The sequence below is a fragment of the Camelus dromedarius genome, chromosome 25 (assembly GCF_036321535.1).
Source record: "Camelus dromedarius isolate mCamDro1 chromosome 25, mCamDro1.pat, whole genome shotgun sequence".
Classification (NCBI taxonomy): Eukaryota; Metazoa; Chordata; class Mammalia; order Artiodactyla; family Camelidae; genus Camelus; species Camelus dromedarius.
This window is the reverse complement of record NC_087460.1, coordinates 16,998,828-17,017,687: the sequence shown is the minus strand read 5'-3', so window position 1 is coordinate 17,017,687 and position 18,860 is coordinate 16,998,828. Positions and strand designations below refer to the sequence as shown.

Genomic DNA, 18,860 nt, shown 5'->3' with positions numbered 1-18,860 from the left:
TGTGTCAGTTTCTGGTGTACAGCACAATGTCCCAGTCATGCATATACATACATATTAGTTTTCATGTTCTTTTTCATTAAAGGTTGGTTATTATAAGATATTGAATATAGTTCCCTGTGCTATACAAAAGAAACTTAAAAAAAATCTATTTTTATATATAGTGGCTAACATTTAAAGATCTCAAATTCCCACATTTATCCCTTCCCACCCGCTTTTCCTGGGAACCATAAGATTGTTTACTATGTCTGGGAATCTGTTTCTGTTTTGTAGATGAGTTCGTTAGTGTCCTCTTTTTTTTTTTTTAGATTCCACATATGAGTGATATCATATGGCATTTTACTTTCTCTTTCTAGCTTGCTTCACTTAGAATGATGATCTCTAGGTCCACTCATGTTGCTGCAAATGGCATTATTTCATTCTTTTTTATGGCTGAATAGTATTCCAGTGTATATATACATATATACACCACACCATCTTTATCCAGTCCTCTGTTGATGGACATTTAGGTTGCTTCCATGTCTTGGCTGTTGTATATAGTGCTGCTATGAAGTCTTTTCAGCAGATGGTGTTGGGAAAACTGGACAGCAGCGTGTAAATCAGTGAAGTTAGAACACTCCCTCACAGGATACACAAAAATATAAATGAATAACATTTTGCCTGCACATTTATTTTCATCCAGGCTCTCCTTTTCCTTTTAAAAGATCAGAGTAGCCACTTTCTTAACAAGGCTATGCTGATGGTAAGACAGGTAGAAGACAGCACATTTCCTTAGGCTTCACTGTTTGGGTTTTTCTTTTTAGGCTTATCATGTGTGCGGCTTCTGTGACTGTGCCTTCTGTCTCCTGTTTATGGTCAGAATAATCCATACTTGTGCTAAGAAACTTAGATTATACCAAAAGTTGGGGGATTTTATTCCACATCCGGGAATTAACATCACTCATGTTTATTCACTTCGTTGACTGCTTTATTCTTGCGTGTGTGTTCATTCATTTAGGACACGTTCTTGGAGCGCCTACTAAGTGCCAGGCATTTATCAGGTGGTGAGACGCTAGGTAGGAGAACAAAGCAGGGCAGCCAAGAGTGCTGGCTGGAAGGGGCTTGCTGTTTTTACAGTGCCAGGAGGCACCTTGCTGATATTTGAGCAGTGGCCTGAAGCAGGGGTCAGAGTGGACCATGCAGAAACGCTGGGGGAAACGCAAAGGCAGAGGGAGCAGCAAGGGCAAAGGCCCTGAGGTCGGGGTTTCCTGGATAAGCGCCAGCAATCACAAGCAGATGGGGTGGCTGGTGGGGGTACCTAGGGAGCAGCTTGGCGTGGCCTGTGAAGTCAGGATGGTCGTTGGAAGTGGTGGCAGTGGAAGACTAGAGCCACTGGGTGGTTTTGAGCAGAGACTGATGCCACCAGGTTTGTGTTTCAGTGGGCTCACTCCCCAGGTTTGTGGAGACTCAGCAGTCAGAGGAGCAGGGGCAGAAACAAGGAGACTTGGGGGTTGGGGGTGGAGCTCAGCGGTGGAGCGTATGCATGAGGTCCCGGGTTCAATTCCCAGGATCTCCATTAAAAAAAAAAAAAGGAAGAAAGAAATAGGAAGACTTGTTAGGAGGCTATTGCTGTAGCCAGGAGAGAAATGATGCTGGTTTGGATCAGATTGCTGAGTTGGTAAGAAAGCAGATTTCTAGCTACCTTTTACAGGTAGAACCTATGGGGATTTATTATTTTGGACATGAGGTATAAGAGGTGGGAGCCAAAGACGGCTCTAGGGTTTTTAAACAAGGCAGCTGGAAACGTGGAATTGCTTCACTGAGCACGTGCTGTGTGCTGGAGAATGTTCTGTGGGGTTCACAAGCCACAGGGTTATGGATTGCAAAAAGCTTTTTTCTCCAAAAAGTTCTCAGCTAAAATGTTTAACTAACATTCAATAAAACACATGGCTATTCAGTGTAAGCTTAAGTGGATCAAGTGTAGGTTTGGTAAATTTTTACATATAATATTTATTCATGTAACTACCATCTTGATCAAGATATAAAATATTTCAGCCTGGAGAGGTTTCCTCATGCAATTCTCACGCCTTGTCGGTTCCTCTGCTTAATCTAACCATTATTTTTACCCTCTTCACACATGAGGGTAATTTTGTCTGGTTTTGAACTTTATGTAAATGGGATCCTATCATACATACGGTTTTTTAAATTAAGTTTTTTCATGAGATATAATTCACATACCATACAATTCATAGTGCATGCACAATTCAGTGGTTTTAGTGTATTCACAGATTTGTGCGAATATCACCATTTTCTTTTTTTGTTTTTAATTGAGTTATAGTCAGTTTACAATGTGTCAATTTCTGGTGTACAGCACAGTGCTTCAGTCATCCATGAACACACATATATTCATTTTCATATTCTTTTCACCATGAACTATTACAAGATATTGAATTCCCTGTGCTATACAGTATAAACTTATTTATCTATTATGTATATATATATTAGTCGGTATCTACAAATCTCGAACTCCCAGTTTATCCCTTCCAACTCCCTTCCCCTCTGGTAACTGTAAGTTTGTTTTCTGTCTCTGGACCATCAACATTTTCTAATGCCAGAATTTTTTCAGCATCCTCCAAAGATGTAGCCATTAGCAGTGACTCTCCGATCACTCCCACGTCTACCCCTGGCGGCCACCACTTCCCATCCTTATGGATTTGTATATTCTAGGCATTTCATATAAATGGGAGCATACAATATGTGACCTTTTGTGAGTGGCTTCTTTCACTGAGTGTAATATTTTCAAGGTTTATCCATGTTATATCATGGATCAGTAAATCGTTCCCTTTTATTCCCGAATAATACTCTACTGCGTGAATATACCATATCTTATCTGTCCTCAGTTGATGGAAATTTGTGTTGGTTCCAGTTTTAGGCTATTGTGAATAATATTGCTTTAAACATTCGTGTACAGGATTTTGGTGGGCATACGGTTTTGGTTCTCTGGGGTGTAGACCTTAGGAGTGAGAAGCACGTCCTCTTGTCGCTGGTTTCTCCTGCTCAGCAGCGTGTCTGTGTAATTAATTCACTGACGTTGTTGCATGTTGCAGCCTTTTATTCTTTTTCATTACCTTTTTAAGATTCCATTCTATGAACATACCACAGTTTATTATCCATCTCTGGTTGACGGGCATTTGGGTTGATTCCGGTTTGGGGCAATGATGAATACTGCTGTGAACAGTCTTTACATGCTTTTTGGTGGAAAAAGCACTCATTTCTCTTGGGTAAGTACACAGAAGAGACGTTGCTAGGCCAACCTTATTTATCTGTCTTCCCGCATCAGCCTGGCGTGCTCATTCACGTCGGTGCTGGCACGCCCTTGGCTTCTTGCAGACCTGCCGCAGGAGCCCTTCCCTGCCTGGGCACACATTTGAGATCAACTTTTCTTCTGTCTAGTCTCTCTAAAGCATCTTGTGACAGTCCTCTCTTTCCTTACATACTTTTTTCCTATTGATTAACAAAGCAGACTTCAGCCCAGGCCTGTCTACGACTCACTGTGTTTGTACATTTTCCAGCTTGAGAGCCTAAAGTGATTTATAAAAAGCGCATTACCTTACAGTAGTGGTTACTATGGGTTTTCGAGGGGCCTCGATCACTCTCAGAATCTGATAAAAGCTATTGGCCCTTTGACAGAAAATTTACCTGTGAACACACACACTCATACACGCACACACACACAAAATTTATCTTACACCTTTGGGGGATTTGTGGACCTTCATGAATCCCATCCAATTGTGTGTTCATGGTTCTTAGGTTAAGAATTTTCTTAATTTTGTAATGCCTTAAAAATATCAATACTCTCCAACCTTCTCTTACTCTTTAAGATCTTCTCTTCCGAGCAGTCAACCGATGCACACATAGGAAGGACCATACATGCATAGATATAAATCTGGCTAATACAGAGATCCTGCCCTCGCTGGCAGAAGAGGTAAGAATTGCCAGCACGGGTCACTGTCATTGTTGTGGGGTCCTCCTCATTCTTCAGTTCTGCTAGCGTGTGAGAACTTTTCTAACTGTGTCCTTCACCACTCCTGTTAAACTCCTTAACTGGAGATCAAAAGGAATACATTGCAGCTGAGCTGGACCCTCCCAGGCCGAGGGGGCGTCTCCCTGGCCGCAGGGACCGCTGCTGGCATCCGAGTGGGACGTGCAGCCTCCCGCTTCCTCCCTCCCCAGGAGCCTTCCCCTCCTCTGCCGGGGCGAGTTTCCTGTCTCGTGTCTTATTAATGGGTGAATAACTGGGTGCTGCTCAACGCAGAATTCCATGGAAGAGAACACATGTGGACTAAATGAAGTAGACAAGCAGTCCAAAAATAATTTTTTTGTTTAAAAATTTACCGGTTTAAAATTTTTACAAAAGTAATAAACAGCACAAAAGGGAACAGCATCTCCCCTCGTCTACAATGCCCATCTCCATTCCTCAGGGTTAATAGTTTCTCTTCCCAGGGTCTTTTTTATCAAGCATATAATAGTGTGGTGTAGATTTGTTTGTTTTTGCAGCCCTGAGGTCATGCTGCGCCGTGTTGTGCAGCTTGCAGGGTAGCACAGGCAGGCTTCTGTGCATGTGCTGATTTTCCTTCCTCTTTTCTTGTCTGTCTTTTGTGTGTGTGTGTGTGTGTGTGTGTGTGTGTGTGTGGAGGTAATTAGGTTTATTTATTTATTTATAGAGGAGGTACTGGGGATTGAACCCAGGACCCTCCACATGCTAAGCACGTGCTCTAACACCACCAGCTGTTCTCTCCCCGCTTTTGTCTTTCTTTTTAGTGCTGAATTTCCTTTACTTACTCGTATTGAGACTAATGAGTTGGTACACTGACCTCCAAAGAGGACTAACAAGTATTTTTCTTATGACTATGAACTCATGGACTTAAAAAAATTATGTATATATATATTTATACATATATTTATTGAAGTATAGTCAGTTTACACTGTTGTGTCAGTTTCTGGTGCACAGCACAGTGCTTCAGTCATACAGGAACACACATACATTCATTTTCATGTTCTTTTCACCAGAAGTTACTACAAGATATTGAATATTGTTCCCCGGGCTATACCATATAATCATGTTGTTTATCTATTTTATATGTATTAGAACTCATGGATTTTTAACATACTTGACATGCGTTCATCCAATGTAGTCATCAGTCCTTAGGCTCAGATGGCCTCATCCCTGTTCAGCGGGAGCCTCTTCAAGGCCCGTGGAGGTGACCCAGTAGTCTGTGTGGGCTTCCTCCCTTTCAGGTATGACAAGGTATTCCAGGCTGCTCTTTGCTCCAAATTACTAAAGTTAAATTTGGGATTAAGCCTCTATTATGTTTTCATGCTGAGTTTAGGGAAATTTGTCTCGCTGGGTTTAACCCGATCTGCCTGCTGCAGCCCGAGGCGTGCCTTATCCGTCCGTCACCAAATATGTTTGAGAGCGACCAGGTGCAGGGAGGGCAGCTAGGTCCTGCTGTGTAGCCAGCAAGCCACCGAGGCTTCCTCTCCCTCCCACAGCAAGCCAACCACAACCCAAGCAACAGAAACAAGTCCTTATTATGTCTTTAAAGTTCATCTTTTATCTTAAGACTATTTATGGGACATCACTGATCCATAGAAAAGAAAGCAGTTGAGGGCTGTATACACATCTAGTCATTTACTGTTTTTCCAGTTTTATTACAATAGTAACTTAACAGGCAGTAACATCCACCCATTTTAAGTGCTCAGTTCCAAGAGTTTTGGTAAATGTATACAGTTGTACAGCCAATGCTCCAATCATACTTCCATCACCCCCTGAGAATTCCTCCTGCCTCTCTGCCATCAGTCCTTGCCCCCACCACCCCAGTTCTAGGCAACCACTGACTTTCTTTTGGATGTTACAGTTTTGCCTTCTCTAGAATTTCATATAAATGGCATCACATGGTATGCCATCTTTTGAGTCTGGTTTCTTTCACTTAGCGTGTGTTTTTTGAGATTTATCTGTGCTGTGTGTGTGTGTCAGCAGCTCAGTCCTTATTGCTGGCCTAAGGAGTATTCTGCTGTCTGGACACTCTGCCGCACGTGGAGCTGTGTTGCCTCCCTTTGTTTGGTGTGGCTATTGTGAATGATGCTGATGTGAACGATTGTGTGCAAGGCTTTGTGTGGACATGTGTTTTAATTCTTTTGGAACGGGGATCGCTGAATCCTATATTCAGTGTGTGTTTAAGTTTTCAAGAAATTACCGAAATGTTTTCAGAAGCAGCTGGACCATTGGCATTCATCCTGTGAGCGAGGGTGTGTCTATGTACGTGTGTACCGTGTAGGGGGGTGCCAGTTGCTCCACATCCTCACCAACTTACAGTATTGTCCTTCTTTTTAATTTTAGCCTTCCTAGTGGGTGTGTAGTGGTGTGTAACTGTGGTATTAATTTGTGTTTCCCTAATCACCAGTGATGCTGAGCGTCTTTTCCTGTGCTTACTGGCCTTCCATGTATCTTTTTTTTGAAGTGTCTGTTCACGTCTATTGGGTTGTAGGTGTTTTGTATTTTAACTGAGCTGTGAAACTGATTTCTGCATCCTGGACCCAAGTCCTTTGTTAGATATCCGTTTTGCTTTTGAAAGTTAATTTTAAGTTAAGTTTTGATAAGAAATGTCCAAGTCATCCATATTTTTATTTGAAATACAAAAGAGATCATCTTATCCAAGGAGAGTAAGAAGACATTTGAAGCACAATTTTGTAATCATGTAAGGAAAGAAAGAAAGAAACAAAGAAAAGTAAAGGGAAAGTTCAGAGAAGAGATAAAGGAAACACTGGGGAAAGAATAAAATGAGAGTGAAAGGAAAAAAATGACTAGGAGAAGAGAAAGTATGAACCAATACCGAGAAGAGGGATGGAATGAGGGCTTAAGAAGTGAAGCAAGAGGAAAACACAAAGATTTACAGTTGTGAAGGAAAAAGGAAACAGATATGAAAGGAGAAGACAAAAAGGAAAAAAAGAACAAAACAAAACAAAAGAACGCAAGAAGACAAGTCCTCCGCTGTTGCTCTGACTCCCCCCGTCCTGTCTCCTGCCCCAGTTCCTCTGTCTCCTCGTCTCTGTTTCCTCCTTCTCCTGTCCAGCCTGCTTTCCGGACGCCTTACCTTTCCTGCTGCTTCCCAGTTCTTCAATGTCTTCCTGCCTTGTCTTTCAAACGTGCAACATAGCTGGGTTGTGTGTGTCCTTTCCATCTTCAGTGTATAAAAGCACAGACTCTGAAGTTAGTCGTGTGGGTTTGAATCCCAGCTCTGCCACTTGCTTAACTGTGTGACCCTGGGCAGAACCTAACCTTCAAGCTCCAGTTGCACCATCTGTAAAATGGGGATGCTAACAGGACCTGTCTCACATTTTCTGTGAAGGTTTAAGAACCCATGTGAAGCATGTATCATGGTGCTTGGTGCATAGTGTGTGTGTGTGGGTGGATGCATGGGAGGGTTTGCAGGGAGAAGGTGTCTTTTAAACTTTGGTTCTCTGTTCATTGTCTTTTCATCTGGGAGTCTCTTACGAAGTTAAAAAACTTAAGTGAAAAAATGTCACCACAAGCATCTGAGCCGTAAACACAACTGTATTTGCTCATCTAGAAATAAAGTTGGAAGTAATAATAAGGCATATTTGCATAGTGCTTTGGGTATTTTAACCTAGCGCTGACAAATATTTAGTAGCAGAAGACTTCTAAGTTCCAGGGCTGCAATTTCCTGGTGTCTGTAATAGTGAGGTGCCAAACCAAACCACGGTGTGATAAATACAGCTGCGGCAGGTGTGCAGTCTGAACTTTCCATCCCTAAATACGAGGTGTGAACTCTGCCCTCTCATGCCAGTCACCTCTGCCACAGTTCCCATCATAAAACAGAAGGGAGTGTTTGGAAGGGGCCTCCTTTTCCGATGCAAGGTCCCTTCGACGGCATTTTTCACCTGCCTCTGCCCGGATGCTATTGTAAAAGTTTACTTGCCTGTGATTAATTTGTATTTTTGGACTTTTCCAACTGCTGCCAAGATCTTCATTACATCCAACAAACTGATTCTAGAGCGGTATAGAAGAAAGTTTCTTCCCTCTCCTATGTCGACCTTCAGCTATAGAAAGTAGATAATGTCTATTCCATTTTCCTCCATTGGACAGTATTTTCCAGTTCTGCCACTGTTCTTCAAACAACAGGATTTGTATATTATGCCTGCTGGCCTGTTTATCCAGCTTTGGGTCCAGGCGATCTTGTCAGGGTGCCACTTAAAATGTGCCAGCTATCATTGAGCCCACACTCTGGAGGTGTATAATTGAGCCTAATATTCTGGATGTGTTCCTTTTCTCTGGTTGAGGCTCCGTTCTTCCATGAGTCGGCCTCAAATGGCCACATCAGCTTTCCAGCTGCCACATCATGGTATTCATTTATTATATTTGAAGTGAGCATATGCTTTATCGTCTAAACCAGGGCACTTTTGAGAGCATAAAAGGACGCAATTAATAGGCTCACGCAACAAGCAAACAGCAGGACTGTCCTGGGCACACAGGGCTGCATGGTCACTTTAATTATAAAGTGGAACTTAAGTCTATCACGTGTGCAAGCAGTTGAATTTTTCTGAACTTCAATGTAGAAATTTATGTTTATATATGTTTAAAATTTAATTGGGTTGATGTTTGTCCTGTAGAGATTATTTAAAATCTAGATTTTTATCTGTTGAGTTAGTTACTCCTCCTCAGTCCCTGCCATCTGAAAATTTGATAAACACCTTCCCTGCCTAGCCTTGCAGTCATCAGCAATCTAAAAGGCGCCTTCCTCAGATCTGCAGTGCCAACCCCATGTCACGCATGGAACTTCCAGTTTTGAACTGAGAACCAAGATCTTCGTGTGTTCCCTGCTCAGATATTTGCATTTTAATAGGAGACAAAAAAAAAAAAAAAAAAAGACAAAGACCATTCAGAGCAGAAAGAACAGAAATCTAATGATTATTTCTCGGGTGACTTGGCAGGAATGTGCTTCTGCAGTTTCTGAGCATCTTCTGTGTACCAGTAATAGGTGCTGAATGTGGAGTTACACGCAAGCATGTTAACTAAGGAAAGACAGCTTCTGATAGGTCGGCGCTAGAGTAGAGGTGGAGGTCGACCAGAGCAGGGGTCAAGAAGGAGGAAGATATTTTTAACAGGTCATCTTCCTGTTCCATTGTAATTGCCTATATAAAGGTTTGATAGAGCAATTAAAAAAAGGCTCGTTTTTATTTAAAAATGAAAACTGGATTTCTTTTTTTTTCACATATCTATAATTTTATTTTATTTTTTTGAACTCTAAGTATTTATTTATTTATCTTAATTGAAGTTCAGTCAGTTACAGTGTGTCACTTCCTGGTGTACAGCACGATGTCCCAGTCATGCACATACATACATAGATTTGAAAAACTGGATTTCAGGTCATCCATAGAGCAAAAAAGTGTCCTTGGTTGTTTGAGGTTTCTCTTCTCTTGACCACAGGATTCCTTCTTTCCCTCTTTCGTTCTTTCCTTCCTTCCTTCCTTTCCTTCCTCTCCCTCCCCCGCTTCTCCTCTCTCTCTGTTTTTTTTTAAATTGCAGTTCCTTTAACTTTAACCTGCACATATGTATAGTCCTCTATAATAGTGACTTTCAAACACTTTTTATTACAACTCTCAATAATACTGAACATTTCACATTGTAATCCAGCATGCACACACACACACACACACCCCGAAACAAGCTTCTTGAGAAGAGCACTTGCTGTTGTGATGTCCTCTGTTTCCCTTCCCTGCCCTTCCAGTTCCATTCCGTTCTGTTCCATTTTACTCCATTCAAAAAGGGCTGACTTTCACCAGGTACACTGACTTCAAACCTGGTTTGCACAGTTAAAGTTTTAAGAACGCTGCTTTCAGGTTATTGTGCATTGACTTCTAAATTATCTGTAGAGGTAGATGCTTTGTTGTAACAATCTACAGAAAGCTAGTGTCACTTTGGCATAAACTTAAAATAATTATGATGATTAAGGCTTTATGATCTTTTTTGTTCTTGTGGGTAAATATCTGCTCACAGAGGACTGAGAACAATAAACTGATTTTTCTTTTGGTTCTCCCATAATAGAATAGCAATTAATTTAATAGCTAGACAATGAATGCAAACACTTCTTCAATCTAAATATTACATAACTCTCCATTACATAACTATAACTTGGCATGCAACATCCTGTGTTCAACTTAAATAAATTAGGCCAAGATTTATTATTGGATGCTAAATTTGGTTTAAAAAGCCGATCTCTATAAATTTAATTTACCTGTCGTGAGAGTTTAGTTGTTCAGCCGTTTGAAAATTATTACTTGCCAAGTGTAGAGCTTGAGGCCATAACATTCCCTGCCTGGCTGTTTCTAGGCGGCTACTTTGTTATGCTATTAAGTCATAGTTACAGATTCTCAGATAGTCTCTTTTTCGGTCCTTGGAGATTTTCAGCATCTCCAGGAGTATGAAATCATGTTGTGTGTTTTAATTTCAGTGAATGTACCTAATGTACTTTTTTTTTTGGCATATATCAGAATTTTATTCTTTTTATGGCTGAATAATATTCCATTGTAAGTGTATACCACATTTTGTTTGTCCGTCCATCTCTTGATGGACATTTGAATTGCTTTTACTTTTTGTCCATTATGAACAATGCTGCTGTGACCATAAGTATAATTATCTGTTCAAGACCCTACTTTCAATTATGTTGGATACTCGGAAGTGGAATTACTGGATTATATGATAATACTGTGTTTAATTTTTTGAGCAGTTGCCGTACTGTTTTTCAAAGTGGCTGCACCATTTTATACTCCCACCAACAGTGTAAGGGTTCCAATTTCTCCCCATTCTTGGTATTTTCTGCTTTTAAAAAATTAATAGCTGTCCTAATGGAAGTGAAGTAGATTTTTTTAAAGTTTTAATTTCAGAAATATAGAGCATCTTCTATTAAATTATGAAGATGGGCTTTGGAGACAGATTGATCTGGATTAAGTCCAAAAACTAGTTTTGAGACTTTAGGATAGATCTTCAAAATGTTCAGAGTTTCTCTTTCTTCATTTATAAAGCTAATACTTACCTCAAAGGGTTTTTAGAAGAATTAAACAAGGGAATGTGGCTGGAAAGGGTGTAAAGAAAGGGGAACCCTCCTACACTGCTGGTGGGAATGTAGTTTGGTGCAGACATTATGGAAAACAATATGGAGATTCTGCAAAAAACTAAAAATAGACTTACCATATGATCCAGCAATCCCACTCTTGGGCATATATCTGGAGGGAACTCTAATTCAAAAAGATACGTGCATCCCAATGTTCATAGCAGCACTATTTACAATAGCCAAGACATGGAAGCCACCTAAATGTCCATCGACAGATGACTGAATAAAGAAATTGTGGTATATTTATACAATGGAGTACTACTCAGTGAATGGACATGAATGGACCTGGAGATTGTCATTCTAAGTGAAGTAAGCCAGAAACAGGAAGAAAAATACCATGAGACATCACTTGTATGTGAATCAGAAAAAAAAAGAAAAAAGAGAACACTAATAAACTCATCTATAAAAGAAACAGGCTCACAGACATAGTAAACAGTCTTGTGATTATTGGGGAATGGTGGTGGGAAGGGATAAATTTGGGAGTTTATGAGATTTGCAAATATTAACCACTATATGTAGAAATAGATAAAAAAGAAATTTCTTCTGTATACCACAGAAGAAATATTTAATACCTTGTAATAACCTTTAATGAAAAAGAATATGGAAAGGAATATATGTATATAAATGCATGATTGGGACATTATACTGTACACCAGAAACTGACACATTGTAACTGACCATACTTCAGTAACAAAAAAGATCAGGGAATGTGACAACTTGTGATACATAGGCAACACTATGAAAGCATATTATATACTTATAAATAAGAATACAAATAAACATAAAATATGTACATAAAAGTATTGTGTGTGCCTATATGAATAGACAAATTTATGTGTGTATAAATTTACTTTCATTTCTTTTCTTTCAGACTTGATATTTGTGTAATGGGATTTATAGACTTGCATTTTGATTTTGGAATCTGTGTTTATACTTTTTTGATAATCAGTGTTAATATGATACTCTGGGAATGGGAAAACTATACCATTATGATGTTCCGATAGCAAATCCTACTTATTTCTAGTGTAATGGTTTGCTTAATGCTAAAATTCAAACCTTGACAAGAATGAAAATTAGCATTGAATTTTATTTTTCCGCCTCACTCCAAAGGAAGCAAAATATAAAATTTCATTTGTTTTTGAGTATTTAGCCATTCATGTAGGAATAAGGTAATTCCTATTTTTGAGCCTATAATTTTATAACATTCCTATTGATGTCTTAACATTTAATTATGTACGGACATGTGGCATATTTCCTATGAGAAAACATTCATGTTTCTTTTGCAGTATTAGAACTGTTGTGTATCTGTTTGTCTATCTGTGTATCTATCTAGGTATCAGGTATCTGTCTGTGTATCTATAGGTGTAGATAGATGTAGGTATATATCAGAGGATCTCAGTTCAAATTCCAGCTCAATTCCTTACCAACTTTGTAGACTTAAGAAAAGTCTCAGTCTCCTTCTCTGGAATATGGAGAAAATAATCCTGGTTAACTCTCAAGGTGGCTGTGAAGCTCAAATGATCCTTAATCTCAGTATGTAGTACTCAGTATAGCTTACCAAGTACTCCGTGTCAGTAAAGTGTAATGAGCAAACCAAGTATAGTGTTAACCTCCCAGGTCGGGGCTTCCAGGCATCCTATGTGTGGTTGAACTTACTCGTATTTATAACTTATTTTAACCTAGAGATTCTCTCATGAACGACCAAGGCAAATCACTCTGAGTTTCTGCTTCCTTATCTCAGAGACAGGAAAGGTGGGATTTTATCTGGGGCCCCTTTAAGTTCTAACATTTTCAGAGTCTACAAGCCTGTAACTATGAAAGGCCATTTATCTCCCTCTTCAGTAGTAAAACAGCTGACTTTTGCCGAGAGAAATTTATCCTGTAGTCTTCATAGTTGCCCATCCATGTGTTGGGATAAATTTTTTTGAAACTTTTTTTTATTGAGTTATAGTCATTTTACAAAGTTGCGTCTAATTCCAGTGTAGAGCGCAATTTTTCATTTATACATGAACATACATGTATTTTAATGTTTGCTAACACCTGCGATGCATTTTCTTTGGCCTTTGTAACGTTCTGGAGGACACTTTCCCTCCTAGACACCCTTTCTATACTTGCCTTTCACTGTGATCAAGGGAATAGACGTTTGGTTTGAAATTTCCACGCAGAAACAAAACAAAGCAGGATCCTTTTAAAAACACACTTTAAACATCGAGGCTTCTATACACAGTTATTTCAGGATGCATTTCTTAGGAAACTGAAAAACAAAAACAGAGCTACAGTTATGTTTTTGGCTAATGAACGTGTACCCCTCCCCTGACCAGCTCTGAATTCTAACTGCTAGTGCCCAGTGGCTCCTTGTCTGCCTGTCCCTTACCCTGGGGAGAGTTTTGTTACCACTTTCCATTTTATCATTGGGAAGGTCCGATTGTCTTCCTGGAACTCTGCTCCATCCTGTTTATATCACAAAGAGAAAAAGAAAAGCTCCTGACGCACCCCCTCCCCACCTTCTCCATGTGGAGATAATAGAGCCCTTGGCAACCACGTTCCCAGCAATCAGTATGAGGTAATTTTACAAGCTACCATGAAAGAGACATTTGTTGAATGCCCCCTTTGTGACAGGCATTCGCCGATGGTTTAATATCTTTGCCTTATTTAAATCTTACAACATCTTTTGGAGCAAGGAGAAATGAAACAGAAAGTTTTCTTTCCACCATTACGAAAGGAAATTGCTGGCTACTGTATAGCTTGAACTGGGTTGCAGAAACTGCCTTAGATACAAATATTTTTGGAGGTGGTTGTTTATGGACAAAAGCAAAACATTTCAAACCTATTTAGCTAGGTATTGTAAGTGGAGGTTGATTTAGACTGGTTTCCTCCCAGAGTTACAGGGAGTCACATGGGAAGGTTAGTTCTTTGATTTACAGCTTTATATGCCGTGGATTACGTGCTCCACACAGTTTGAATGGCTTTCATATTTCTTCCCGCCACTAGCATTTATTAGCAGATTACGAGGCCACCCTTTCTTTCAATTTAACGTGAACAATTTTGGGAGGCTTGATTTCCTTCCATGGTTATAAAAATGTGTTCTAATTCTAGGACATTATTTTTACGGTATTGCCTGACTGAACATAGCTGGTTTTGTCGGATTTTTAACATTTCCTGAGCTTCTGTAATTCTGTAAAATTGCTGGCCTCAGGTCTTCAGGTTAAGCTTTTTAAAAAACGTGACTCAAAATTACCTCTTTCTGTTTGTGCTTTTGGTGTTCACTCTATGAAGGAAACCTTTCCTTTTTTATTATTCTTTGAGTCTTGAAATGCTAAAGAGATTGTTGTTACCTAATTATTAAACGACACTGAACTGGTTTCTAATTGGAAATCTCCCTGAATTTCTTTTTTTTCCTAGCGGTATATACATCTCTAATTTCAGAGGGTGAGCAGACCTAAGGATACTAGAGAGCTAGTTCTGAAAGCTGGCTGAGAGCGGATAGCTTTGAAATAGCCGAGTTCCTGTGTGCCAAGGAACGTGGACTCTTTTTGTCAAAGGCTGCACCCATGCTGGTGTTAATGATTGCTTCCACATATTTGAAACAATAATACAGGGTAGTAGAGAATGCATCCTTTGCTCCTTGCCATGGGGTTTCAGGGAATTCAGGAACTGTCTACAAATATACTTGTGGTATCTTAAACCAAAGGGATGAACACCTTGTTGTGAATTGGGCACTTCGGGGTTGTGTTTGGGTTTAATCCGAGAACTCTACGTTTTGATGTTCTTTGCTGAGAGCTCTGTAAGAGTTTAGTCACCTCTTAATCTTCATGAAGCTTTTGCTGAATGAATGAAGCAATATTAATAATAGTACCTTACACCGAACACTTAACAATAGCGCTTTAAAGTTCACAGAGCAGTTTCTCAGATTATCTTTTCTGCTCATCTCAGCAGTCCTGTGCCTTAGGCGTGGCAGTATTATTAACACAATTATTATGTAGTACATTTAGAATCAGACAAAATACGTGACTAGCCCAAGACCAGTAGATTAAAAAAAATGTTTTCTAAAGGAAGCAGAGAGAATTAAACACACACACACACTCCCACACCCATCGCAGCCACCACCACACGAAAAGTATTTTTACTGAAATCTGCATGCCCTAGGTTCCCTCCCATCAGCCAGAATAGTCCTGTGATATGAGTTCCCATGCAGAAACAGATCAGTTATTTACAAAATGAGATGCCTCCTGGGGGAGGTTCCTGGAAAGGACCATACAGCTGAGGCCCCAAAAATGGAAAGGGCTTTTGAAATCTAAGGCTTGGTGTCTCAGACAGAGTGGGTGGAAGCCTGTATGGCCGTCCTCACTCTCCCTCGCCCTTCCCCACCCCACACTGATAGATAAGGTGAAGCCTGGTGGTTCTGCTGTTTTCTCTTCAAATCAACAGCTACCCTGAAACTCGCGAATGCCCAACTTCAGATCCTCACTCTCTCATCACACGGGCAGTGGGCTTTCCTGCTGTGTTTCTCGCCTTCTTGTTCACATCATCCTTCACAGACTGTTCGAGCTGAAACCCTGTAAGAGTTCGGCATTTTCTGTGGGATGAAGTCCGTACTCCTAACCTAGAAGGTTGCACTCTGCAGCCTCTCTGTTTTCATTTCGCAGCCTGGGCCGTAGCTTTCCTGCGTGGTTGGCAGGTCCCTGGGCCTGCCACTTCTCTGCCACTGTGTGGGTCATGGGCTCTGGGAGGCTCCGCCCGCCTGAGCATTTGGACCCTCTTGCCGATGTACTGACTTACTATTGACCCTTTACCCCTTGGCTTATGTCTTCTCCTTTGGGAAGACTTTTCTGGCCTCCCCTAAAGAATGAGAAAGGTCACATGCATCCTTGAGCCCCAGTACCTTCTCCAAGGCTCCATTGTGAAACTTCAGCACAGGGTTGTTGCCTGTTTCACCCAGTGGACCGAGAACTTTCTGAGGACAGGGCCTGAGTCACCCAGAGGCACAACCTCACGTAACCCTGCCAGGCTGGATGTATGGCTTCATCTCACAATCTCTTCAGCCACGAGCATGAGGACCACGACACCCAGTTTCTTTGCTAACTACCCCAGGGTGCCACTAATCAGGAATGCTAGTCAGGTGGTCTAGAATTTAGGAAAAAAAACATTTTCTTTGTCAAAAGACCATTTTCTAATGAGTTTAATTAGGAATGTGAAGTAATGGAGAACACTTTTTTTCTTCTCTTTTCTTTTCATAGATAAAGGAAGTCAGAAGTAGAAACTGCAGATTGTAGAGTTCAGTTCGACTTGAATACGGATCTGTGTTTTTGCTGCACTCAGCAATGTAGGGTTTGGCCACCTGCCTAACATAGGATGGTCAATATAGTCTGCTGCTTTAAACTGGGAGTCCTCTTTTGGAGACAACCTGTAAACAATCTCTATATCTGAGCTTGAAAAAATCGTATATTCTCTTTGTAGGTGTTAATATATAGGAGATATTTTCTAGGGCTTCTAAGATATGCTGCCAAGGAGAACACTTTTCACGTCTAGTTATTTGGTTTTCACACACTTTTGCCAAGTGATAATGATTCCTGCATCATATTGTAATTTTGATAGTCACTCAACCTACTTTAAGTAGTTAGAAGATGTCTGTTTTCTGCTACTTTCATATAAAATATTTACTCATCCACATCAATAACTTTTAGACCAGAAATTAATAATGTTTTCTCTAGCTTTGTATGTGTAGGAGGGGAGGCAATCAATAGAATTGGTGTTTATAATTACAAGCTGTAGGGAAAAAAGTCATGATTCCTTCTGAATTTTAAAAATTCCTTAGAAAATAGTCATAGTTCTTGATTGTGTGTGCCATTAGAACCAGTGAGATTTGAAAAGAGGTCGAGCCCCTCATTTAATTTTATAATTAATTTTTATGAGAGTGACAGAATGAGCATATATATAAAATATCATCAAGAATGTGTCTAAAATGGGTATTTGAGTTGACTGAATTTTATTTTTGTGAAACATTTTTGAAAAATGAAAATGATTGTAAATATTAACGTATCAAGCAAAACAAAGTGAATTTGTTATGTAGAGTTCTCATACTTTTTTTGTGAGAAAAATGAAATGTTTGGATCTTCTATGTCCATACTCCGTTAGTGTAGACTGCCGGGATTGACCTTTGATCTGGATTGTAATCCATTCCCCCATCATTAGCGTATGGAAGCATTGTTTAGTCCAACTTCCATTTTCCTCATTCAACAGAAAAACAAACACTTTGTTTTCTGCCTTAGAGATCTCACTGACTGCTTTATTCCACCATGATTTCCCAACCTGGTGTTTAGTAGAAGAGTTAGGACTATAACCTTGGTTTGGTTTTTTGTGTTTTTGTTTTGCTTCGTTTTTTCCCCTTGTAACACCTGCATCTCAGATTTCCATGCCATATTCACCCTGGGTATGTGGAGACTTGGAGAATGAATGACTGAAATGTGATTGTTGTGGTAACTGTGATTGTTTCTACTTCTTAGATCACTTCGGTCAAACGTAACACACCATGCATAAGTAATTAATTATGCAAGGTCAGAGAAGGCAGTGAAAGTCACGCATCTCACTCTGTTCACTTTCTAAGACCATGTACCCCTGTTACAATTAAGAAAGGCTTTATAATAATTACATTGGCTTGCTTTCTTTATAAATCACACTACCTATGGTTTTCTTAAAAAAAAAAAACAGCTCAATTAATGAAGAACGTGGTATTTTAACAGGCTAAATAATTATTCAAGAAGGATGGTACAGGGGGAGTTTAAGAGTTGACAGGGGAAGGGGCTGGATGATGCTTAAGTGTTAGTTGATCTCAGGGATCTCAAGATTCCAGGGCTAGGCTACAGGAGAGATCAAAGAAACGCTGGTCCTCCTTGGTTACGGTGTTTTGTTTGTTGGTTTGCCGTAGACTGCCTCTTTAAGGTGTGCCCTATGAACCGATATTCTGCTCAGAAACAATATTGGAAAGCCAAGCAAGCTAAACAGGGGAACCACACAGAGGCAGCCTTGCTGAAGAAATTGCAGGTAAGGGCCAGCCTCCCACCTGCCTGGCTCAGGCCAGCGCAAGTATAGCAATAACAAAAGATCGTAGCTTGGTGATTTCACTCAGTGCACTGAGATTCCGAGTGGATGTGGCAACACTCTGAGAGTGGAAAGGACTTTGAGGTCATGGGGTGTGACCACTGGTTTCCTGGCATGTAGGTAATACATTTCTCCCATTTATTAGGGTGTGCCAGGCTAATTCAGATAGTCACATCGAACTGAAAACCAACTCAATCCCTGTAGGAATATCAAATCCAGTTATATTTTACTTGGCGTAGCACCTAATTTTTTTGGAAAGACCGTTGGAAAAAAATTGAAAGTCTATTGTTTCTGATTTGGGCTGAGTGTACATTTAATAGAACTTAATTTGTGTCATGAAAATTCCTGTTACTTTCAGAGCTGAAACTGTATTTTGATGCTTTTGAAATTCACCTGCTGTCCTGGTTGATTTCTCTAGCAATAGTGCTTCTGAAAGTAATTTTATAGGACCAAAGAGCCTGGTACTTTCCTGAAATTTCTAACAAAAAAAATCCCAATATATTTTTCGTTACATTTCAGCATTAAATTGAGAGAATCATCACACATTAGAATCATGTATTTAATTACTGCCCCACTTCTCCCCGAGCACCAAGA

At 40.0% G+C, this 18,860-nt stretch overlaps 1 protein-coding gene across 2 annotated transcripts in view; it reads left to right on the top strand.

Annotated features, from left to right (window-relative positions):
• Nucleotides 1-18,860, top strand: part of ITPR2 (inositol 1,4,5-trisphosphate receptor type 2) — a 419,018-nt gene that overhangs the window by 56,518 nt on the left and 343,640 nt on the right. For both annotated transcript variants that reach the window (XM_031443910.2, XM_064479133.1), the window contains exon 3: nucleotides 18,094-18,209. In XM_031443910.2, the coding sequence (XP_031299770.1) occupies nucleotides 18,094-18,209 (116 nt within the window). The remainder of the gene's footprint in view (nucleotides 1-18,093; nucleotides 18,210-18,860) is intronic.